This window comes from Pantherophis guttatus, chromosome 4, assembly GCF_059756535.1.
Source record: "Pantherophis guttatus breed Tessera chromosome 4, ASM5975653v1, whole genome shotgun sequence".
Classification (NCBI taxonomy): domain Eukaryota; kingdom Metazoa; phylum Chordata; class Lepidosauria; order Squamata; family Colubridae; genus Pantherophis; species Pantherophis guttatus.
The window spans coordinates 41,905,497-41,930,400 of NC_142066.1; the positions used below are offsets into that span (position 1 = coordinate 41,905,497).

A 24,904-nucleotide genomic window follows, 5' to 3' on the forward strand; every position below is an offset into this window, starting at 1 on the left:
GAATACCAAAAACTTTCTGTAGAGCTTCAAGCCAGAACTGTGGACATCTTTGACATAGCTAAGGCTCCCTCCTTGTTGAGTGGTATTGCGGCAGAAGAGCACGTTGGAGCCTGCCCAGCACTAAGCTACACATACCTCCTTGAAGCAGGGGCTGGTTCCCCTGCCTTAAGTGCCTGCAGCTTCACATCACAGCCCCCACAGCCCCCTCTTTCCCATGGGAAGGGAGCAAGGTCATGAGCGTTGGGCATTGTGGGAAAAATGCGTATGCAAATAGCCTAAGGGTCAGGCTTAACATTGTTTGCTTAGCCACTAGGCCCACTCCTCTTTCACAAAACCTAAAAGTCCAAGTCTCACTCTTTTGTAAGTCAGAGAACAACATATTCTAGGATCTTTCCCAGACTGTTAATACCAAGGAAAGTAAAAATGGAAATTTTGTCTTTCTCTCTCTCTCTGCCTTACCTATTAGAGGTTTTTTTGCTACTTTTCTACAGTGACCTCCTTTTATTTTTTCTTTATCCTGTCCTTCATTAAGTACAGTAGGAATATGGACTGCTCATTACCAACCTTTTCGTTCACTCTTCTTCCCATTAGCTCGCACTCTTTCTGGGAGACCACATTTAGCAAATTAAGCAGAGAGATAGACATGTACTTGCCTATGTTCTAAGAACAAACTCTTTTTTCTTATACAATATTACATTCTCTTTATTCTGCTCTCCTTTTCTCTCCCTGCCATTCAGATGGAATAAGGGAACTTGTTTCTCTGTACCCACATACTCATTCCCTACCATCCTATTTCTTCCCCCTCCAGCATTAATGATGATGCATATTGCATGGGTTTAGTTTAGCCTAGGCTAGTGGGAGGGGGGGAGAAGAAAGGGAGGGGAGGTAGACCCAGTGTCAGTTTCAAAGGCAGGAGGGATTAGCTACCCTCCAAACCCATCCCCCCCTGTGGTAGTTCTCTCCAGATGTTACTACATCTGGATCCCATTCCTGTGGCTCCCGTCAGCAGCTGTAGAATTTGCAGGCATCACCAGCTGCCCTTGGGATGGGGTAGCAGTGGGTAAAAAAGATGATTTATCAGTCTCCTTTTCCAGTGGCCAAGGGCAGGTGCCGCAGGAGGGGATGCTTTTAGGCAGAGTCTCTACCTTCATGGCTTGTTCAACTTCTTGACTTGTAGAGAATATTCTTAACCTGTGGCACAAGAAAGATTTTTCAAAGAATCTATTCTCTCTGCAGCATCTTTCCTCTCACTAGTGCTCTCCCAGTTTTTGTTCATCTTTAATGTCCTCTTGATTAGGTATATTGAGAGTTAAGTAGTACCAATTGTGGGATTAAAGGTAAATCTCCTGGATGCTTTTTCACACTGGAGAAGGGGGAGAACCTTTTAAAGTTTGAGTGTAACACCCAGCATCCCTGTTAGAATACTGAAAGCCTCTTTTGGCTGGTGGGGGGTGGCGGCACATGACACAGGAATTGTAATCTAACATATTTGGAGGTGGCAGTTTAGTGAGATTGTTATAAAAAATAATTGGGTAGTGCAAGGGAATCTCTGAGAGCCAGTTTGATGTAATGGTTAAAGCATCAGATTAGAAACTGGGAGAGATTGAGTTCTAGTTCTGTTTTAGGCACAAAAGCAGCTGGGTGTCTTTCGACTAGTCACTTTCTCTTATTCCTAAGAAGGAAGCAATGGTAAACTACTTCCAAAAAAACTTAACAAGAAAACTTCAGGAACTTGTCCAGGCAGTTAGCAGGAGTCAACACTTATTCAAAAGCACATACACACAAAAGACTCAGTGGGGAATATTTTTATAGCAATTGTACGAATGTCCAGTCAGTGCCAGGAATCCAACTTGTAAAAGGCAGTTTCTTTAAATATTTGCAGGATATTTCTCAGCACCTTTTGAGCATTTCCATTTGTCTTGGCCCATTGTCTCAGATGTGATTGTGGAATGTATTCTTTCTGAAAAACTTATATTTCTGTCCCCTTTGGCTTTTCCAGATGCAGCAATTGCAACTTTCATGCTTTGGGCTGGAAGACAGTGGTTTTATAAAAGATGATAATTGGAAAAGATAACATTAATTCATGGTTTCAATGGGAACAAATATAGCCAGGTTTAACCTGGATCTAAATTGTGGTCATTTAAGTCTGGGACATGGTTTTGGATGAGCAATTTTAAAATAGCATGTTCCAGTTAGGATCTCGCATACCAGTAGAATTCAATGTAAAAGAATGTAATTTACATTAATTTTCATATGTATTCAAGCTATAGGACCAACCTCTATCTGACCAATCTATATATGTCAGCCAGATTTTATAAGTATATAGATTTTCTAGCCTGCTACATTTTGTAGAATATTAGAAAACTTTAGGATTTTTGCAGTCTTAGCAACTTTTACAAGTTGATGTACTCTAGATGTTGGCAGGGCCGGATTTAGATGAAAAGAGGCCCTAGGCTATTCCACTTATGAGGCCCTTTCACCTATAGTGAAAGTGTAATTTTAATTTTGCTAACAATTTGAATGTAGGCCCCTCTTGATCTTGAGGCCCTAGGCTGAAGCCTAGTTAGCCTATAGGAAAATCCGGCCCTGGATGTTGGTGTATATCTCTCTCCTCTACAACCCCCCCCCCCATCCATTTGGGAAATAGCAATTATAATCCAACATATCTAGATGGCAGATGATTACAGGAGACTTTGCTGGAACACTAGAACAGGCAGAATGGTAGTTTAATGTTCTCTTCATTAAGAGGGTGTTGTTTCCCTCTTTTGCCAGATCCTATGAGTGACATCAAATTCTCAGCCAAATCCATATTCTTCCACATCTTCCTATTGTCATCCCTTATCAACAGTGAGGCAATTTTTTTACCTCTGGGTGAGGGAACATTCTCTTTGCTATCTCAGCAGAAGCAAGGATGCAGCATGAGATTTGATGGGACCTGAGAAGTCCCATCTTTCAGACACATGAACAGCAAGGAATCACAAGTGCCTGTGAGAGACACGACAACAAAAAGACTGCCTTTGCAACACAGGCTGGCTTGCATCATCAAATATCCAAGCAAGACCCCACTCTGGGGGGTCATGAATAAAGCCCAGGATCTGCTTGACTGTGGCCGAAGGAAGGCTTGAACCACAGGTAATCCTCCCACCCACTTTTGTCTATGTGCTTTTATTGCAGCTTTCCTAAACCAAGCTGGATTCCTTTCCTTTTGGAGGGAAGCATATATAATATTTATTAGAATTGCACACACATTGAAAATGATGTACATTTTCATCATGCAGAATGGCTTCAGATCCCACATGAGCACAGTGCCTCTCATGAAAGCGTGCATGAGTTTTTTTTAAACCTTCTGAACTTAAAAAGTTTAATGAACCAAATTGTTCAAGGGTGCATCCTTAACTCTTAAAGCTTCTTTAATAAATACCAAAGAGATGTACTTATATGAGGTCTGAAGATTTCTGAATTATTTCTGAAGTATACAGTGCCTTAGTATTTATTATAATTATACTAATGAAAAAAGAATTTGTGAGGGATGAAAAACTACTGATGGGCTTTTTTATGGAAATGGTAAGAAACATCGTTTACTGGTATCTGGCATAGACTGAGATTTATATAAGTAAGACTGGCTTTAATCTGTTTTATCTCAGCATTTAATACTTCTAGAACTTCGTACCTGATTACTGACAACTATGAACGGGAAATACTGACCTTGTTTAGCTCAATATTAGCTAACTGTCTGCTAATCTCATGATTCCTTTGCTAATAATATCAGATTCTTTTATAAACTGAGTCCAGTCTGGACATCCTTGCTGTGAGTCTCCGGTCTGAACACCAAGGGGCACTTGCGGGAAAACATGACACACTGAAAGTTCTATTGTTCTCAGGGATTTTACATAACAAGAAAAGCAAATATGTCACTGGTATGCCTCTGAATGAACTACCCATGCTTATTTTTGCCTGCAGTGAGATGCTTTGATGGAATATCTGAGACAGTGCATTCTGGGAAGAATTAAGATGACTGCTACCATCTTAAGCCAAACATGAGATCCTTTTAGATAAGGGTTTTCTCAATCTTGAGATGGAATGGAATTGGCCTAGCTAGAAAAGTGGAGGATAGTGGAAAAGGAGAAGAAAGGAGCTGAGAGCTGATGATCAATATCAATTTATTGTTGCTTTCTTTTTTCTGCATAGGTCCCCGCTGTGCAGAGTGATGCTTATTCTGTTCCATGCCATGGTCACCCCATTGCTCTGTGTCATCCAGGCTGCCCCCCTTCCCAACACCTATATCCTCCTTAACACCACTGATACTCTCTGGGCTGAGACTCCCCTGAGGGATTGGGACCTCTTCTCTCCACGTGTCACTCTGTCTAACCAAGCTCCTGAAGAGCCCCCCATGCTTTTCCTCATGGAGGACTCCAATACCCAACCTGGACAAGCTGCTAATAGAACATTCAAGTCCAAACGGTCATTGGAAGGGTCCCTACGCCGGGGAGAAATGTCTGTATGTGACAGTGTTAATGTGTGGGTGACAGACAAACGGACAGCTGTGGACATCCGTGGCAAAACGGTGACAGTGCTGTCTGAGGTCCAGACGCTTACAGGCCCCCTCAGGCAGTATTTCTTTGAAACCAAGTGTAATCCAGCTGGTGGAACTGTGGGTGGCTGCCGGGGTGTGGATCGACGCCATTGGATCTCTGAGTGCAAGGCTAAACAATCTTACGTGAGGGCTTTGACTATGGATTCTGACAAGATTGTTGGTTGGCGCTGGATCCGGATTGACACTTCCTGTGTCTGCACCCTACTCACACGCACTGGTCGGACGTAGGAAAGAAAAGGGCATAGATCATGAACTCACTTTGGCCAATCAAAGCATGCCCAGCTCTCTAATATGTTCAATCATGGATTGGAATAATTCCTAAATTTAACTCATCTTTCATTGGCCAAAGCATGTGTGTGTGTGTTGTGTGTGTGTGTGTGTGTGTGTTTGCACATACATGTGCCTGTGTTGAAAAAAGAAGAGGGTGGTCTCTAGTGATTAACAGCTTCTAGGCTACAGTGCTGATTCCATTTGTCCTGCAGCAAAACTGGGGTGGGGGTGGGGAAGTATGCCATTATGGCCATAAATTCTGGGCATTTGCTGCCAAAGTGGAAGCATGGTTTCTCTTGTTCAAAGGGCCAGAAGAGGAACTTTAAAGTCCTACTTGTGGAAAGTTAGGTATTGTTATGGCTGGAGGACTGCAATATTCATGCAAATTGGTTGGTAGTTCAAAAAAGATTAGTGGGTCTTTTGCAATCAAGAGGATCTCAGTGATTACTACTTGTGATCCAGGCATGAATATCAAGGTCCTTCTTTTCTACAATCCTCAGGAACCTTGCAAACCACAAGGGCCTCCCCTCCCCCCATGCTTTTCCTTCTGTGCACTCTCAGGGTTTTTCAAAATGTCTACCCTCAGGGAACATTTCCCATTTCCACACATCTGCCAAGGATTCCCTGCACATGATTAAAAAGTTTTTTTAGGGCATGTTTGAAAGTGCATTGTCTGTACATGTGTGGCCAGCAGCCACACCTGCTGAGCCTCACCTCCATTCTGTGCACACAGCTTAGAACTTTAGAGAATGCATTGGAAGGGAAATTAAGACGTTGTGGGAGGTTCGTCCACCTTTACCAAGCTATGTCTTGAAAAAACATCTGATTCATCACTGAAGGCCTTTGGAAAACTTTTGAAAAGCAGTCTCTTAGGCAGAAAATGTTTACTTCTGGAATTCCTTTCCCCCCCCCAGTTTATCCCTCTTTTCCTATTTATTGCCGCATCTCCAGTTAAGAGTTTGTCTGTGACACAATCCTGTCATATTATTAACTTATTTGTGTGCATTTATTCTGTGGGAAAATCATTTCTAGGAGTGTGCGTGAGTGTGTTTGTGCGTATGTGTGTGAGTGTGTGTGTGTGTGTGTGTGTTGGCTGGAGGGATTAAAAACAAAGTTCTCAACTTCCTTTCCATTGTCATGAATATTTACTTTTGGGAGCTGGGGGGGGGAGCAGAGGGAGCCAATAGTCAAGAAAGCAAAACTTGGTTATTAATACGTTTGAAGAGTCCACAGTGTCCTGAGTCACTTTTTGGATTGCTCTGTGACCTTCAATGCCACCTGGAGGCTGAAAATAACATTGCAGAGTCCTAATCAGAGTCAAGTCTTCTTAATGAACACATTCGAAGAATTTTCTTAGAAACAGTACACAAGCAATTTGCCATTGCCACTTTCTGAAATAGATTTCAACTTTTAAATCTAACCCATGTTTCTCAACTTCAGTGACTTTCAGATATACGGACCAACTCCTAGATTGGGGAATTCTGGGAACTGAAGTCCACACATCTGAAAGTAACCGAGATTGAGAATAGTATAGACACTACCCTTGGATTTCTTGAAGTTTCCCATCAAAGTACTAGCCAGACTCAACCCTAGTTAGCTTCTGAAACTAGAGATCAACCAGATGCTTCCCTCAAAGGTAAACAACCTTCCTCTCTACAGGTGCTATATTTAACATTCTGGGAGTGAGGGAGACTGAGCGCTGCACAAATTCTGTCAGAACTATCAATTTTCAGTAATCATTGTCAGATGAAGTACAAAAAACATATAATTTAGATGTTGCTGCCCACTCTGGTTTAGGTATGGATATTTTTAGTATTACGTGCATGCTGTGGGCTAAAACCAACATTACCAAACCTAGGAGAAATCATATATGAATTTATGTCCAGTATTAATCTGACTAGATTCTACAGCAACAGATTATTTTTAATCTCGCCAAATTATTATAGGATCCTACTCTGAAGAATTGTTGAAGCTATCAAAGGAAAACACTTCAATGAATAGAACATCATAGCTAAACATCATAGTACCCTACAGAGACACTGGAGATTTTGACCTTTTGTTTGTATCGAATAGTTGTGAACAGCAAAACTTAATGCAAGTGTCAACTGTGACCCTTTCAATGTCATTTGGGTTTAAAAGGAATAAGTTGATAGAATAGGAAAGAACAGTGAGAAGAAGAGGATACAGTTAATGGACAAAACTGGAGGAAAGTATAGCCTAATGACAAAGTAAACATGTATATTAATGTTAAAAAGGATCTCAGGATACAAGATTGGCGGTACTGTAGACATTTGATTTAGAAAGGCTTAATAAAAATTCCTTTCTTAATACTACTGAGGATAAGTGTGGATCATTATGTTATATAGTCAGAATAGCATCTCCCATGAAGAAGCAGCAACTCAGCTTTGACAAGCTCAGAAAATACCCCAAATTTTGCAAATACTCTTGAGGAAAAGAAATTTTAAAAGGGAAAGAAACACATCCAGTAAAATGGAGGCATCTGTGGAAAAAAATGAAATGAACTCATTTAAGGACAAGTCTAGTTCTAACAGGATAGATGTATGTTCCACATCTTTGTAATGCAGTTTCCCTTTATTATAAATTTGAAGATTACTCCAAAATCGAGCACTTGGCACTCACTTTGGAATTATAAGAATGATTGCTTACATGGTAATAAACTTGATATAGATAGTCGCTGATCATAATGCAACTTTCTCATTACAATTGTAAGTCATGATGGTCGTAAAGTGGATCACCATTTGACTGGACCCATTTTTATGAAAAAGCATTAAGTGACTCCATTATTTGCTATGATCTGTTTTTGCTGAAAAGTGGAAGTAATTTACAGTTTTTAGTCTTAATTTGTGATCATATGACTGCAGGATGCTGCAAACAGCCATAAATGTGGGTCAGTCCCTAACACTTGAAATGCAGCCACATGACCATGTGGAGGGGACTTTGGAACTTGGAACTCAGAACTTTGGAACTAGGTTATTAGTATTGTTTGGGTGGTCCCTTGTAACTTTGAATGGCTACCAAGTGACTGGTTGTAAGTTGTGGACTACCGTACTCTGCAAAATAACTACAAAAGCACCATTCTTTGACTCAAAATCTTTTCGGGTATGGCCAGTTACATATATTTGCTCCTTAAATAACATTTCTATATAGAAAGGTGAATAATTGGATTTTTAGTTGGCTTTTTTTTTTTCAATACTATACAGGCTACAATAGAAAATTTAATTTTTGGAAAATCTGGGCAGTCAAAATTGTTTTATGCTGAATTAGACTAAAAAAGTTTCATTTGATGCAACTATCTAACTCCATATTTGCCTACTTAGCTCCCCAACTTTGTTCAAGGTATTTACCAGCTTGACCATGCCAATTCTGTGCTTATAGGTTCCTAAACAGAGTTGCTGCTGTCAATATGCACAACCTCCCCACTTTTCAGTATTCCTGGATATCACTAAGTGATTTCTTGATTTCTCATTTGAGTCAGACATTATTTGCCCCATTATTTGGTGCTTTAAGCACCTCAAGGTTGCTGCTGCTGTCTTCGCTCTCCTTGACCAGGCTGCTCGTGATGTGTGTGGGAGAGCAAAGTGTGGGTCAGAGGAAGGCCCACTCCTCTCCTTGTGAGGAGACCCGGCTTTGTAAACAAAGCATCCTCAGCTATAGGATGGGAGACCACCAGGAGAGGAGGTGGCATGGGGACAGCAAAAGAACAGCAAGGCTGCTGGTGGCCAAGTGCTAAGGCAGGACTTCTCTCAGACCCTCAATCCCTCTCATAATCTTCCTTCCTTTCTTCCTTCTCATTCCCATCTTCCTTCTCTCCTTCTCATTCCCTCCCTCCTTCCTTACCTTCTTCTCAGTCCTATTTTCCTTCCTTCCTTTTCTCCTTCCTTCCTTCATTCCCATTCTCATCTTCCTTCCTTCCCCCTCCTTTCTTTTTCCTCTTTCCCCCCACCCTTATTCCTCCTATCCCTACCCTTTTCCCTTCTTCCTCCCTTCCATCTATCCCCCCTCCCTGCCTCCTTCCTTCTCATTTCCATCTCCTTCTTCCTCCATACTCAGGAAGCAACAAGGAGAGAGATTGGCAGCGCTGCAGGTGGCCATGCCACCAGTGGCTGTGGCTTTACCACGTGTGGGCGGGAGCAGTGCCTGTGAAAGGGAAGCCTTGCATGCTGCGAGGCCAGGCCAGCGAGTGGGCCATGGAGGTTTGTGGTAGCCATCCAGGCTGGAACACAGTCAGTCTTAGAACTGACCCATGGGACCATCTTGGAGTCATTGATGGGCCGCCCTGGTGCCTTGGTGAAAGGAAGCCTCGCGGGCTGCAAGGCCTGGCCAGTGAGCAGGGCATGGAGGCGCTGGTGGTGGGAGCAGTGCTGATCTACAATTTGTGGTGGCCATCTGGACCAGAATGCAGTCAGCCTTAGATCTAACCCGCCCCGGAGCTAGTGCAGGGCCACCCTGCTGTCTCGGCCCTGCCCCCTGGGCATGTGCTCAGAAGGCAGTGTGAGCGCTGGTGCCCTGGATGAAAGGAAAGCACTCAGCATGCAATCAGCTAGGAGAATCCGGAAGCGGCGCGGCGTTACTGACTGGGAAAATGCCAGGCTCCGACGAGCTTGGCAAAATCCACCAGACGAACTGTCACCAGGGGCGGGGGGGGGGGGGGTTCGGACCAAAGCTGTCCTGTAGGGACAGTGAAGAAAGAGAGGCAGCTTGGTGTCTAAAGAGGAACAGGCAAGTCCCTTGGATAGCCTGAGAAATTCTCTCTGAGCCAGTGACGGGGGATGGCGATCAGAGTGAATCACCATGAAGTTTGAGCTTCTGGAGCAAGCGATGTGCAGGAGGGAAGATTTGGACAGAGTGTTGGTATTGGGTGAGTGATTAACTAACCCACAGACAATAAAAAAAAAATTCTAAATATTTTTAACTACTAAACTATTACTAAAATTACCCTGGTGTGGAAATTGTGGCTAAATAGTGGCAGTGGGAGATGGTGGATGGAAAGAGAAAGTGAGAATGACAAGCCCGCCATAGAAGAACCCGAATAAAGAATTAAAAGTGATTGACAAACGGAAATGTAAATCTGGAACTTGGATTCAATTTGGATTGGATTATAAACTGATTGGTGGTATATAAAGGTGAAAGAAGATGTGAAAACTGGCTTTTTTCTCTTTTATGACTCGGTAAACACGGATGTGGATTACAAATAAAATGGCGATTTGTGAATTAGTCGAGTGAAACTGTGGATTATAGAGAGACATCTGCAGGAGAAGGAAGAGCATGACATGGAATTGTTTATTTGAGAAAACTTTTGAAGAAACTTTGAACTTTTAAAAAGATAACTGGCGAGAATTAAGGAAGATACGTTTTGTCTACAAGAGGATAGACTTTGAGATTATAAAAGAGGGACCTTAATGAGACTTAAAACTGGAATAATTCAACCCGGAAAGAATAAAATGGAACAGGAACTTAATGAACTGATAAAGACAATGTGTTTGGAAATAAAAGAAATGATTATAAATTTACATGGAAAATCAAAATCTGAGGAGGCAAAGACAGAGCTAGAATGCACTGTAGATGAAAAGGAAATGACTAATGAGAAACAAGAAAAAGAGATGAATAATGAAGAAGACAAAGAGACTGACTATGGAAAATTAAACAATTGTAATATTAAGTATGGACAAAAAGAAAAGAAACAAAGAAGGAAAAGAGGGTGGAACAGGAAAAATATAAAAAACTTAAATGATTACACTGAGATTACAGTGGAAAGATAAAAAAGAGGGGAAAGAGATGGAAAATAATAAGAAACAAAATAAAAGATTTTATGATTTTAAAATACAAAATAAGCATACTAGGATTAACAATGAACAGACACAAAAAAGGAAAGAGAAAGGAGAAACAATGGGAAATATAGGGCAGAATAGAAATCCCCCACGCGGGGATTATGGGAGCGAGGAGGTGCTCCCATGTGACACCTCTCCTGCGTGAGCTGCATTGGCTTCCAGTGGTCTTCCGAGTGCGCTTCCGGGTGCGCTTCAACCTTTAAAGCGCTCCATGGCATAGGACCTGGGTACTTGCGGGACCGCCTTCTGCTGCCAATAGCCTCCCACCGATCAGTATGCTCCCACAGAGAGGGACTCCTCAGGATGCCGTCAGCCAGGCAATGTCGGCTGGCGACCCCCAGGGGGAGGGCCTTCTCTGTGGCAGCTCCTGCCCTCTGGAACGATTTGCCCCCGGAGATACGAAGGATATCGGATCTCCGGGTCTTTCGCCGTGCCCTGAAAAATTTTCCATCAAGCAGGGCTGGCGTGAACCCCCCCCTTCTTTAGTCTTTTTTAGTTTTTTAGCTTTTAAATTGTCCATGGGTTTTAATTTGAATTGTTTTAAATTTGGGCCAAAGTTATGTAATTCTTTTAATAATTTTAAATTTTGTATTGGTATGTGTTTTAGTTCTGGCTGTGCACCGCCCTGAGTCCACTAGGAGAAGGGCGGTATACAAATTGAATAAGATAGATAAATAAATAGATAAATAAATAAATAAATAAATAAATAAATAAATAAATAAATAAATAAATAAGAAAGGAAAAAGGGAAAACAAAAGGCAAAGAAGGAAAAGAGGGTGGAGGAGAAAAAATATTAAAAACATAAATGGTTACACTGGGATTTACAGTGGAAATATAAGAAAGAAGGAAAAGGGATGGAAAATAATGGGAAATAAAGGGCAAAGATTTCATGTTTTTAAGATACAAAATATTAATAATGAAAAGATACAAAAAAGGAAAAGAAAAGTATAAACAAAGGGAACACTGTAATAAATGTCACATGATCAATAATATTGGAGGTTTATAGAATGATAAATTTTAACAAAATGAATAAACCAGTTGGGGGAAATGTAATATTTGGAATATCTCAAACATATATTTGAAACATAATTAAATAGAGAAAAGAAGACAATTTAAGAATATTTTAAGAACTAATTGGATTGGGTAAAATGAGAAAGGATTAAGATGCGCTTTATAAATATATATTTGAATAAGTGGAAATATATCGTTAAGATATTTTGAGAAATAATATTTAATGATTGAAATTGAATGTAAAACTGAATGAAATTGAAATGATAAAAATGATTTACATGTTATATTTGCAAGAAGTAAAGCAGAAAAAAATATATTGGTAAAAGTAAAAAAAGATAAGAGATTAGAAAAGTGTTTGAGTAAAGATTTGAAGGAAAAAAGAGAACAAGATGAAATATATTGTTAATAATTAAAAAGATAAGGGATCAGGGCTGCCTGAATTCCACAATGAAAAACATTAAAATGAATACAGCAATAGAAAGATGAAGGAATTGGAAGGGAGGAGGAAGGAGAGAGAGGGATGGAAGAGTAGGGAGGAAGGAAGGGAAGGGAAAGTAGAGTAGGAGAGAAGGTAAGACAGGGAGGAAGAGAGGAGGAGAAGGAGAAGGGAAGGGGAAGTAGAGAAGAGAAGAAGAAGGCGGGGAAAGAAAGTTGGAAGGAGAAGAGGGAGAGGTTAGGTTTGAGGAGAAAGATGGCTGTACAATAAAAAAAAAGATGAAGTGGAAGAAAGGCAGCACTGAACAAACAAATATAAATATATTAAGAAAAAGAATGAATTGTTTAAGAATAAAAGAAGACAAATATGTATAAATAGTAAAGTTAGAATTTAGGGATAAATGAAGAAGATGTTTATGTATGCAAGTTAGAAATACTGAGGTATATTCAAAAAAAGGAAAGGGGGGAAGACGATATTGACAAAAATTGTAATTGAGTAAAATGTATTTCAATTTGACAATTGTATAAGATAAGAAATGACCAACACACTGTTCAAAAAAAAAAAAGAAATAAATAAAGATGTGGGTGAAGGTGGGAGAGGAGAAAAGAAAAAAAAACAATAAAACTTGTTTTTTTTTTAAAAAAAGAATGCAGTCAGCCTGCGGGGCAAGACAGTCCCCAGGGACACCAGACCCTGTGGGTTTGCCACCTCCTATACAAGGACCCAGTGGGTGGGGTGGGGATCAGTGGTGAAATCTAAAATTTGTTACTACTGGTTCTGTGGGCGTGGCTTGGGGGGGTAATGTGACTGGGTGGGCGTGGCCATTTTTTTTTTACTTTTAAAACCATTTTTTCTACAACCTCTTCCGCGAAGAGGTTGTAAAAAAATGCTTTCAAAAGGCTCTGACGATCCCAGCTGAGTTGCCTGATCGGCAGAAACTTTTTTTCTTTTAAATGCCTCTGCCGATCAGGCAACTCAGCTTGGATCGTCAGAGGAATTTAAAAGAAAAAAAGGATTTTTTTCTTTTAAAAGCCTTTGATGATCCCAGCTGAGCCTTTTTTAAAATTATTTTTAAAAGGATTTTTTTTGGCCAAAGACATTATAGGAAAAATGCTTTTAAAGTAAAAAAAAAAAGCCTCTGATGATTGTGCAGCTCAGCTGGGCATGGGGGGGGCAGGGATTTTTGCTACTGGTTCTCCGAACCACCCGCCTCCATTGCTACCAGATCGGGCGATCCGGTCTGAACCAGGAGCATTTCACCCCTGGTAGGGATGGTCCCTTGCCAGTTCCAGGACGGCCCTGCGGATCTAAGGCTGACCGTGTTCTGGGTCGGATGGCCACCACCAGATTGTAGATCAGTGGTCAGCCAGCCTGAGGAACCCGTGCACGGGCTGGTTCTTTGCTCTTTCCAGGGCGGCCCCACGGGCCAGAACTAATCACATCATGGGCTGAATCTGACCCATGGGCCTTGAGTTTGACGCCCCTGATTTAGATAATCAAATCACAACTCCCCCTTCAGACTATACAACATAAAACATTTTCAGCCAAAGATAAGTATCATTTCAAGCTGCAATGTGGGCTCTCATCAACAAAGGGCATAATCAGATAGTAATTTCTATCTGGAAGGGAACCAGTTGCAGTGCTATAATCTTAATTCATTCCTCCCAGTATATTTTTCTGTGCATCCAGATCTCTAATTTATTCAGAATTTTTCTGAATTAATTTTTCTGCATTAATAAATTCATTCACTCATTATGCCCTCCTACAAGGTGACTCTCGATACTTTGCATTATGAATTTGCATACATCTTTTAGACATTGAAAAATGAGATACTACATCCTTTAATATATTCTTATGGCCTTCCTTGATCCATTTTTGTTGCTAATACAGCTATTTTCCTTCTGTTCAATTGTGTCCAATTTTCAGAGGCTGCCTGGACATAGTGGAAAAGTCCCTGCAATTTTCTTGGCAAGGTTTTTCAGAAATGATTTGTCATTGTCTCCTTCCTAAGGATGAGAGGAAATGACTGGCTGAAGATCACCAAACTAGCTATGTGTCCAAGGCAAAACTAGAGTTCATGTTCTTCTGGTTTAGACTGATGCCTTAACTTAACCACTACTGGCTCAGAAATGCTGTACTGTACTTAAAAAAGACTGGGATGGTTAAGACAAAAACCAATCACTTGGACTTGGGCAATATACAGAGTCTCAAGTCACTTTAAAGACTAGCAAATGTTTTAAATGTAGGATAACATAGCATTAAACTTCAACATAGTTGTCACTATCATAACATTTCCATTGCATTTTCCATTGAGTTCACTGGACAGGGAATTCTTGGAATTGAAGTACCGACATCTTCAAAATGGCAAAGTTGAGACACACTGGTCCAGACACTTGAGATAATTGTTGTCTTGCCAAATTTGGATTATGAACATCAACTAAAACTTTTTTTAAATTTTGCAATATAATCTTGCATGTGGTTATTCGGAACTGGTTCTAATACAGCATTTCTGCGGCTTTGCACATAAACGCAAGATTAAAACTGCATTATTTGGTCCTAAGTGCCATCTAATGGGTGTCATTGGAATTGCAAGTCTTTATAATCGGCGAAGGGTTGCAGAACATGCACCGAGAGCGAACGAAGAATATTAAATGAGTCGGGTCCTGGGAAGGGGCTATCATCGTAATAGGTCTGGTAACTGAATGAGAAATCGATTGCCCTTCAAGGTACGTTTAATCGCCGATCCAATTTCTTGGAAGAATAATAAATTTAAATAGCAACATGGTTGCAGAAAGGGAAGAGGACGGGGAGGCAAAGAATAGGGATAAAATATCCCGGAAGCGAACATTTACTTTTTTCAAATATGGGTAGTTCAAACCCATATTTGCTTTTTCTTCTAACTACTGCTCTTCCCTCAAATGAATCAAAAGAAAGCGCCGCAAAATGTGAGGCTGAAAACAGTTCTGTCACCCGGGCAACATTTATCACAAACATTCTAGAAGTCCCGCCCCCTGCGTGATCCCCTTGCATTCGCCGCTGCCGTTAAGGCAACACTCCATTAGCAACCATGTCCAAAAAGAAGGGGCAAGCATGGCAGGCACTTTCTCCGCATTTCCCTTCGGATGGGAGGTGGACTCCGGCGCGCTGGTACCCCCCGAAAGCCGCCGACAAGACTGGAGACTGACAAGCAGCGGAGTGGGGCTCAATTATAGCCTACCATTGCCTTTCCCGCCGCCCTATGCGCGAGTGAGCAAGCTGATTTTTAGCGGGGTATCTGGTACAATCCGGATAGTTTGTAAACATTTAAGGTTTAGAGATGAGGAGGTTAAGATCCCTGGGTTCTCTGCGAGAGGGCCAGAATAACACCCAAAAAAAAAACCAGGACAGGGATTCTTTTGAGGCAGATCCTGTTTGTATCCACGTGGTCCCCACTTTTTTTGATTGCCCAGTCTTTTTTCTGTGTACTCACTGTTCCTCCTAAACTTTTCCATTATTAGTCCACGATCCAGGAACCGTTGCCACCTGCCTCCCAGAAAGTATGGCGGAACGAAGTCATTCCCCAGCTGGCTACCACTGCACAACTTGCCCACTGCATAAAAACTCATAGGGAACTGCTAGCTCAACCCCGCTACTCTGTCGCTGCCTCACACCAGGACGTCCACCACAATAAAGATTTGAGAGAGAAGGTAAGTGGTTCTGGGGGAATTTTGGCAATTAGGTGCTCTTCGGAAAGTATTTTGAAAAGATATTAAGCAGATTCCCGATTTTGCTAAAGAGTTAAGATCCTATCTGGTTCCCAGGAAGACCTCTAATGCAGCGGGATGAAAAGCCTGATAGTGATATCAATCAGTCCCAGAAGGAAAAACACATATCATTAGCTTTTCTTATTCCTCTTCCCTCCTGACCCCTTTTCCTTTGAGCAAGACTCTTTTATTGCAAGCCTGAAGGCAGAGCCTACATCTTTACCAATACAGTACTTAAAAAATACTCAATATTGCTTGGCTGTATTTTACCTGCATGCTTTTTTTCAAATTTCCAAAACAAAAAAAAACTATCAAAAAACTATCAACTATAAGAGGTCTATCTTGTTTTAATTACCATGAAACCCAGGAGAGAACAGGTGATAATAACAATATGGATTAGACAAAAGATATTTTGCCACCAAAAGTAAAATCAAGTTGCAAATTACCCAAGGCTACTCTGGTTTATGAACATCTCACAACCTTCTTTTTTAATAACTTTTTACGTTATATTCAATAATAAAGTAATATCTTCTCATAAATAATTACCAGCTGATTGTAGGGACAGAGGGAATTTGTGAATAACACTAATAACTTCTACTTTGAATAATAAAGATTTTAAGAAAACCAATACTCAGCATGAATAGAATCAACATGGATAATCTTAAAAATAAGCAAATTCTCCACTCCCTTTTTCTAATCATCAAAACCATAAATCCCCTATACATATTTTCAGTTTCAGGCAAAAAAATAAATGGTTTCTAATTGACCATAAATGTAGTTATCATTTTTCTCTAATTTGTCAAAAATAAAAATAGCACTGTAAAAAATAAAGACCATTCCTTAGCCATTGAAATCTTATGAAAGATAAGTCCTTCCTTAGTTAATTTTTTGCAAATAAATCTTTAAACCAAAGTCTCTCTTATATTCCTGTAGTCTGGAAAGAAGACTCATCACAAAAGATAAGACGTCTTTACTGCAGAAGAAAATCTTTCTTCAGATGTAATTGATTGCCAGTACTTCTTAAAGTGATTAAGATATGGGGAGAGTAATCATCTCTCTAGAAATCATCTCTCAGCTGGCTTTCAAAGGCTACAGCAGTGCTCCTCACTTTGTAGAGTGTCAAACTGTCACTCCCCACAGAAAACAACTTGGCTGCCCTTCTACTTTCTACTATATGTTCTGTTTCCTGGACTCTCAACCTGCTCTTCTCACCAACAGCTGAAGCTTAGAGCATGGAGGTTCCCTTTGACTATGAGCAACCAGAAGAGTGAGATCCAAGCAAATTTTCGTGGTTGGCCCAATCTGCCGCACGACCCGACCTTTCATGCTGGGCCTCAGCCATTCAGATTGGCAGCTCATCACGCAGATGGAGCATCCAAGGTATCTGGAATTCCAGGGACAAAGGGAGGACATCACACCCGCATTTCTTTTTCCTGAAGACTCATCTTTTCTTGCCAGAGTCAGGATCTCCAAATTAAGCATGTTTCATTATGTATATTTTTGCAGTTTTCTTGCACATGTGTCTCCACCGTTTTGATACTGAGCAAATGAATGTTTAATGTCCTTTAGGCTCTTGCCAGATCTATTTGCAGCTTGTGAACACTGGAGGCACAACAACTAAGAGTGCCCTAGTGTTAGGGATCGCTTCAAATTCACAGAGGAATAGCTTCCAGAGGAGGCTAGATGGCAGCACATTAATAGACTGTTAGTTTGTCAGACACGGACCATAAATAGCTGTTTAAATTTCCCATAGTGTATTAAGTCTACTAAGGAATTGTGAAAAATTTTAAAAAGCAGATGTCATGTGGGAGGGAATTAGATGGCCTTGCTAATTGATGCTGGGTTAGGGTGAAGTGTTGTCTTCTTAAAGGTGTCTCCTGGAGCAGAGAAAATGCTGCTTAGCAAATTCAGAACATCCACTCCAATAGTGGTCTTTATTCTTTTCATTTTAGTCGGTGGTAGCCACTACGCAGAACAACGACCTCGCTGGAAGACCCTTCTACATCTGTGACAAGGCAGTGTTCCAGCTTAACGAACCCTACTTATCTACCACTGCCCAGGACTTCCGAATCTTCACACAGTTAGTGGAACATTTGTGGTACCTTTTCCCCACTCCTTCAGTGCCATATAGGTAGTCCTCAACTTAAGATCACAATGAAAGCCAGAATTTCAGCCATAAGTCATTGTGGTTGTTTAAGGGTCTCTGTGGTACTACTAGTTTTCATATCACCTTCAGAATCTGTATTTCACAACTGTAATTGGGACTGGATTTTGGTTGTAATTCATTTGTTATTAAGTTGATGCATCTATGTGACCAGACCCAATTTTATGACAATTTTTGCAGTGGTGATTAAGCTGCACTTGTTAAGCAAATTTTATAGTCATAAATAAGTGTAAACTTATACTTTCCACTGGGAGTTTTTGCCAGACAATAGGCAAAAAAATTGTAAATCGTGGTCACATGACCATTGAATCTACGACACATCATAAAGGAGAGCTGGTTACCAAGCATCTGAAATGTCACAAGACTATAGGGTATGGTATGATATTTTACGACAATCAAACTATCTCAAAACAGATAGTTGGAAAAAGGAAACTGGACTCCCTAGGATTTTGCTTTGATTCACAAAGCTGTACTTTTATATTTCTATTTTTGCTAACTTGAACTTTTGGCAATCTCTTCATTAGCCCATGGAGACAGGTGTCACTTTAATCACTGTAAATTCCATTCTACCAATTGCGCAAAATATGCTAATTTGATCAATATATAAGTATGACCACAATTGAGCCCAAAATTTCCATAAGTAAGCAAGACATTTGTTAAGTGAGTTTTGCCCTATTTTATGACCTTTCTTGCTACAGTTGTTAAGTAAATTGCTATGGTTCTTAAATTAGTAGCATGATTGTTAAGTAAATCTGAATTCCCCATTGATGTTGCTTGTCAGAAAGTTGAAAAGGGTGACCCCAGGACATTGCAACAGTCAGAAAGTTATGCCACTTGTCAAGCGTCCAAATTTTGGTCGTAAGTATGAAAAATGGTCACTTTTTTCAGTGCCATTGTAATTTTTAACAGTCACTAAATGAATGGTTATAAGTTGAGGACTACCTGTATCTTGTTTTGCAGAATTCATCCTACCTATGCTAGTCTATAACCATAATAAATTTTGATTCATCCTATTTATTTTACTAGGAAAAGGTGAGGAGCTCCCAATCTGTCTTCTACCATAAAAGCTCATAATACCTGTAATTTTAGTAGACATCACCCAGTTTCTGAAGTCATAGGGACTAAAAATATTTCCTTTTTGAAATTAAAGATAAGCTTCTTAGGAAGTTGAATTCTGAGTTTAGTACTATATTTAATGCCCTCAAAGCAGCACATACAAACTTGAGCAGAATTGATTCTTCCATTGTTATATATAAAGGAAATAGAAGCATCTATATAAGATGTTTATATATATATAAATAAATAAATGTCCCTTTCTTGTCCTCTTGTAATTTAATCTCACTCCTGACATAACACTGCACATATTTCCTGCTTTTGTCTACCTTCCTGAAAAAATGGTATTTTTTTGTTCTGTCTCCATTCACTCATAGGAAAGAACTTCAAGGATATACTCGGAAGGAAATTCTCAATTTGGATCCTTACCCTCTGATTCGTGTACCTGGGCCTATGCGGGATCTCCAGATATTTCCAAAGGCTACCCGGGTGCCCCACCTAATCCTGAACCCAGCTGTACCTCACCGAGGTTTATTCAGCCTGGCCCAAGAAACTTACCAACTTCTCAATGACCACAAGCGTACCTGGGACCGTTTCTGCCCTGTGCAGCGGCCACCCACAGTTTCCTGCCGGGTACCTGTGGTGGAAATTATGTGTGTGCCACACATGTATGAGACGGAGTATAAGTGCTATGGAAGTGGCAAACCTATGCCAGTGTGAGATGGATAGAGATTTGCGCTCCCTCACTATTTCTTTTCTCCTACTTCATCCAAAAAGAAATATGTATATATTTCACCATGTTAACCTTTTGATCATTTTGTTGAAATAACAAAAACAAAAACTCTAGATACATTCAACAATCGGAATGTTTTGACTTATACTTTGCCATATACTGTCTTAGCATTTTAGCCTCAGAAAGCTATGATCAAACTAGATCAAACATAAAAGTTGCCATGCTTGTGCGCTCACTTGAAACATATTAAGCCCACAGAAATAAACAAACCAGTTCAGGATTAATGTGCAAGAATTGATTCTTGCATTACTATATATAAAGGAAATAGAAGCATATCCAGAGGGGACTTCTGGAATTAGGTAAATCTGCCCTTCTTTTCTTCTTAAAAAATAGATTAATATCACTCCATACATAACAACACTAGAACTACAGGTAGTCCTCAATTTAAGACCAGTTGCTTAGCAACCATTTGACGTTACAACTGACTCCCATGGGGTTACTTATAATCTGGTTCCAAAGTTCTATATGGCCAGGCCATTGACTGCATTTTGGGTGTTCAGAAACTGGCCCACACCTACAGCTGTTTGCCGTATCCTGCAGTCATGTGAACATCTGAGGTTTTTCTAAAAACTGGTGCTTCTACTTTTTGGCAAAAAAACCCGCCCCATTGTTTACTTATGACCACAGTGTTTACTTAACAATTGAAGCAAAAAAGTCATAAAATTGGATCAGTTATGTGGGTTTTGATTTTGATTCTCACATAGTGGGCAAGCTCCATTAAGTCGAGGACTACTGTACAATGACACTGAATTCCAAAACAAAACAAAGTCATAAGAGAATAACAAATAAGAACTAGCAGTTTGCTAGGCCTAGCTTCAGGATTGATAGCCATAGAGATTTGCTTCAGTTACCCACAAAACAAGCCCCACTATATTGGCCTTTGCTATGCAGTTCATTGGTGTCTCGAGTATGGATAGGTCCTCAGGCAGCAATCAGGTTTGTTACATCATGCCTGCTTCAGACCAGGGGTGAAATCCAGCAGGTTCTGGAGAACTGGTAGCGGAAATTTTGAGCAGTTTGGAGAACCACTAGTGGAAATTTTGGGTAATTCGGAGAACCAGCAAATACCATCTCTGGCTGGTCCCAGGAGTGGAGAGGGAATGGGGATTTTGCAGTATCCTTCTCCTGCCACACCCACCAAGCCATACCATGCCCACCAAGCCATGCCCACAGAACTGGTAGTAAAAAAAATTGGATTTCACCACTGCTTCAGATCCCATTTTGTATAGCCTGAAGCATGAAATATATTGCTGTACTAGAATTTGCTAATTTTGGCTTGGTGTGTTACATAAAATCCCCCAATGGGTATTTAAATAATGTTTAAGCAAACAATGATTTAATGCAACTGTTTGACCTAACCCAAGATAAAACTAATATAATTTTCACATTTATATTCTATGTTTCCTATTTTCCTATTTTCTCTTCAATATCACCTGGGAAGTTGGTTAGCTAAAGAGACAGTGACTTGGGTTGCTTAAGTAACTGGCACATCTGAAGAAAGAAGCATGGATTGTACTGTTCTAAGCAGATGTTTTAGCCAGTTCTATATTTGGATACAAGGCCCAGAACAGATGCTATATAGGGTTCTCAGCAGAAGTGAGGAACCAATGGCTCTTAAGATTATATTTATCTTCAGCCCCATTGTCAATAAATGACAGCTGGAAGGCCACATAGTCTGGGGTTAGAGTTTTGGATTGACAATGAGCATTTGCCGATCCAGATCCATTGCTAAACGATGGTCAAAAGGTGACTTATCCTCTAAAAATACACTTTATACAATTGTGGTATGAATAATATGTGAGAGACAGAAGCACTATTAATATGCATTTTAGTCCTTGATTTACAACCACAATTGGGACCATAATTTCTGTCGCTAATGGATGCAGTTCTTGAGTCATGCCTAATTTATGACCTTTTTTGATGCAGTTGTTAAGTGAATCATGCTGACCGTTAAGGGAATCACATGGTTGTTAAAGGAATCTCGCTTCCCCCATTGATTTTGCTTGTCAGAAGCCATCCAGGGAGGTCATAAATGGTGATCACATGACTCCAAAATGCTATGATCATTGTAAATACATGTTTTCCAAGTGCCCTAATTTTGATCATGTGATGGGATACTACAATAGTAAATTAGGGTATGGGTCCTAAGTTATTTTTTTCAGTGTTGTCATAAATGTTGTACGTTGAGGGCTATCTGTTATCACATAAACTAGTTACTGCATTTCTGTCTCTTGATTGCAGAGAAACATAATGACACGGGCAGGTAAAAAAAGCGATGGGAGTATCAGTGACTTCCAATTTCTTGCTGATTTGGGCAGATTTGACCACTGGCAGCCAGTGATGGACCAGTCTATGATTCTAGAAGTCTAAGGCAGGATTGATCTCCAGAAGCTAAAGGAAAAGCCAATTTACCTGCCTCTGGAGGGCTACCGTATTTTTTGGACTATAAGACCCACTTTTTTGTCTCCCAAAAGACAAAAATGTCTGTGTGTCTTATAGACCGAATATTGCCGAAGCCCCGCCTACCCACCAGCCATTTTTTTGGCCTCCGCATACCCCATTTTCGGGCACTTTTTCAGCCCATTTTTGAGGCTTTTTTCAGCCCCTTTTTTGGCCCATTTTGAGGCTTTTTTCAGCCTGTTTTCAAGGCTTTTTTGGCCTGTTTTCCAGGCTTTTTTCGGCCCATTTTTGAGGTTTTTTTCGGGTTTTTTCAGCCCGTTTTGAAGGCTTTTTCGGCTCATTTTCTAGGCTTTTTTCAGCCCATTTTCAAGGCTCTTTCAGCCCATTTTTTCAGCTCATTTTTTTCAGAAAAAATGCCCTGAAAAAAGCCTAAAAAATGGGCCAAACAAGCCTCAAAAACGGGCCCCAAAAGCCTTGAAAACAAGCCAAAAAAAGCCACGAAAACGGGCCAAAAAGCTTCAAAAATGTGCCAAAAAAAAAAAAAAAGCTGGAAAAGGCACGGAAGCCTCATTTTGTTGATTTCCTCTTCTAAATTTAGGTGCGTCTTATAGTCGTGCATCTTATAGTCGGAAAAATATGGTAAGTGGGACCAAACAAAGCAGCAGCATTGAAGTGACCACAAATTGCTAAATTTCAGTCTTACAGGACTCATGCATTCCTAGATTCTTGATGCATTCTGTATGTTGGCCCATCTGAATTACCTTGGTTTAAAAATCATTAGACTATGATGCGCCATTTTGCCCAGTTAAAGGTTACAGACACGAGAGTTTTAGTAGAGATAAATTTGAATGGAGTCTGTCCATCACAGTTGTAGGTGGGGTCAGTCATAAAGTGAACCAGTGGTTTATATGGGTGCAATTTTGAAAATCAAGCCAAATGCCAATTTTCAGCAAAACCATCATAAAACACTCATGACCATGGGATGCTGCAAACTGCTGTAATTGCAGCCCAGCTGCTGAGAGCCTGAAATGTGGTAGCCCTCACAGTTGGAACTTCAAATCCAGGCCATAAGTATCTCCAGGCAGGTCAGTTATGACTTCGAACAGTCACTAAGCAACTGGTGGTAAATCAAGGATTACATGTAGTAACAAGTGGTGAAATTTTCCACTCTTATTGCATCTGCAGAGAACCGCCAGCCACCCTCTTTAGGCTGACCCGCTCCCTACTTCAGGTGGGAGCGAGGGAGGACCCCTTGCAGGATAGAGCTGAGTATTTTGTGCAATATCTGCATGATAAAATCGCTCAGATTCGGGACGGCCTGGACTCCGACTAGGTAGCTTCGGATGGGATGATGGGGGTGAGTCTTAAGAGTGTTATCTGGGAGGAATTTGACCCTGTGGCTCCTGATGTGCTGTGGCTCCCTGTGCTGGGCTCCGGGAGGTTACACGAGGCTGGTTTCAGGAGATTAGTAATGCTTCGTTGAGTGAGGGTGTCTTCCCATCCGCCTTGAAAGAGGCGGTGGTGAGGCCCCTCCTCAAGAAGCCTTCCCTGGACCCAGCTGTATTAGCTAATTACCCTCCTGCCTCCAACCTCCGTTTCGCGACAAAGGTTGTTGAAAGTGTGGTGGCATGACAACTTCCTTGATTCCTGGATGAAGCTGTCTATCTAGATCCGTGCCAGTCGGGCTTCAGGACAGGTTACAGCACGGAAACGGCATTGATCGCATTGGTTGATGATCTCTGAAGGGCCCGGGACAGGGGTTGTTCCTCTGTCCTGGTCCTCCTGGACCTCTCAGCGGCTTTTGATACCATTGATCATGGTATCATGCTGCATTGGCTGGAGGGGATGGGAGTGGGGGACACCATGTTACGGTGGTTCTCCTTCCTCTCTGACCGTACGCAGTCTGTGTTGACGGGGGGGGCACAGAGGTCGACCTCGAGGCTCCTCACTTGTGGGGTGCCACAAGGGTCAGTCCTCTCACCCCTCCTGTTCAACATTTATGTGAAGCTGCTGGGTGAGATCATCCATGGCTTTGGGGTGAAGTGTCAACTGTATGCTGATGACATGCAGTTGTACATTTCAACCCCAGGCCACCCCAATGATGCCCTTGACGTGATGTCCTGTTGCCTGGAGGCCGTGCGGATCTGGATGGGGAGGAACAGGCTCAGACTCAACCCCTCCAAGACTGAGTGGCTGTGGTTCCCGGCATCCCGATATAACCAGCTAGAACCATCACTGTCTATTGGGGATGAGATCTTACCCCCCTCAGATAGGGCTTGCAACTTGGGCGTCCTCCTGGACTCAGGCTGTTGTTGGATGATCATATGATGGCCGTAGCCAGGGGGGCTTTTTATCGGATTCGCCTGGTCTCCCAGTTGCGTCCCTTTCTAGATCGGGATGCCTTGCGCACAGTCACCCACGCCCTCGTCACTTCCCGTCTGGACTATTGCAATGCTCTCTACATTGGGCTTCCCTTGAGAAGCACCTAGAGGCTCCAACTGGTCCAGAATGCGGCCGTGTGAGTTATAATGGGGACGACCCGTCGCTCCCATGTAACACCTCTCTTGCGCGAGCTGCACTGGCTCCCAGTG

At 41.2% G+C, this 24,904-nt stretch overlaps 2 protein-coding genes across 2 annotated transcripts; both read left to right on the forward strand.

The window, feature by feature from the left end:
* The first annotated feature begins 2,994 nt into the window (after nucleotides 1–2,994).
* On the forward strand, nucleotides 2,995–5,990 carry NTF4 (neurotrophin 4). Its single transcript, XM_034415344.2, has 2 exons — nucleotides 2,995–3,132; nucleotides 4,189–5,990. Exon 2 carries the CDS (start codon nucleotides 4,208–4,210, stop codon nucleotides 4,820–4,822), a length of 615 nt encoding a protein of 204 aa, XP_034271235.1. The 5' UTR covers nucleotides 2,995–3,132; nucleotides 4,189–4,207; the 3' UTR covers nucleotides 4,823–5,990.
* A 9,186-nt stretch (nucleotides 5,991–15,176) lies between these two features.
* SAXO3 (stabilizer of axonemal microtubules 3) lies at nucleotides 15,177–19,977 on the forward strand. Its single transcript, XM_034415341.3, has 5 exons — nucleotides 15,177–15,406; nucleotides 15,658–15,846; nucleotides 17,122–17,283; nucleotides 17,856–17,983; nucleotides 19,498–19,977. Exons 1-5 carry the CDS (start codon nucleotides 15,251–15,253, stop codon nucleotides 19,838–19,840), a joined length of 978 nt encoding a protein of 325 aa, XP_034271232.1. The 5' UTR covers nucleotides 15,177–15,250; the 3' UTR covers nucleotides 19,841–19,977.
* The last annotated feature ends 4,927 nt before the right edge of the window (nucleotides 19,978–24,904 follow it).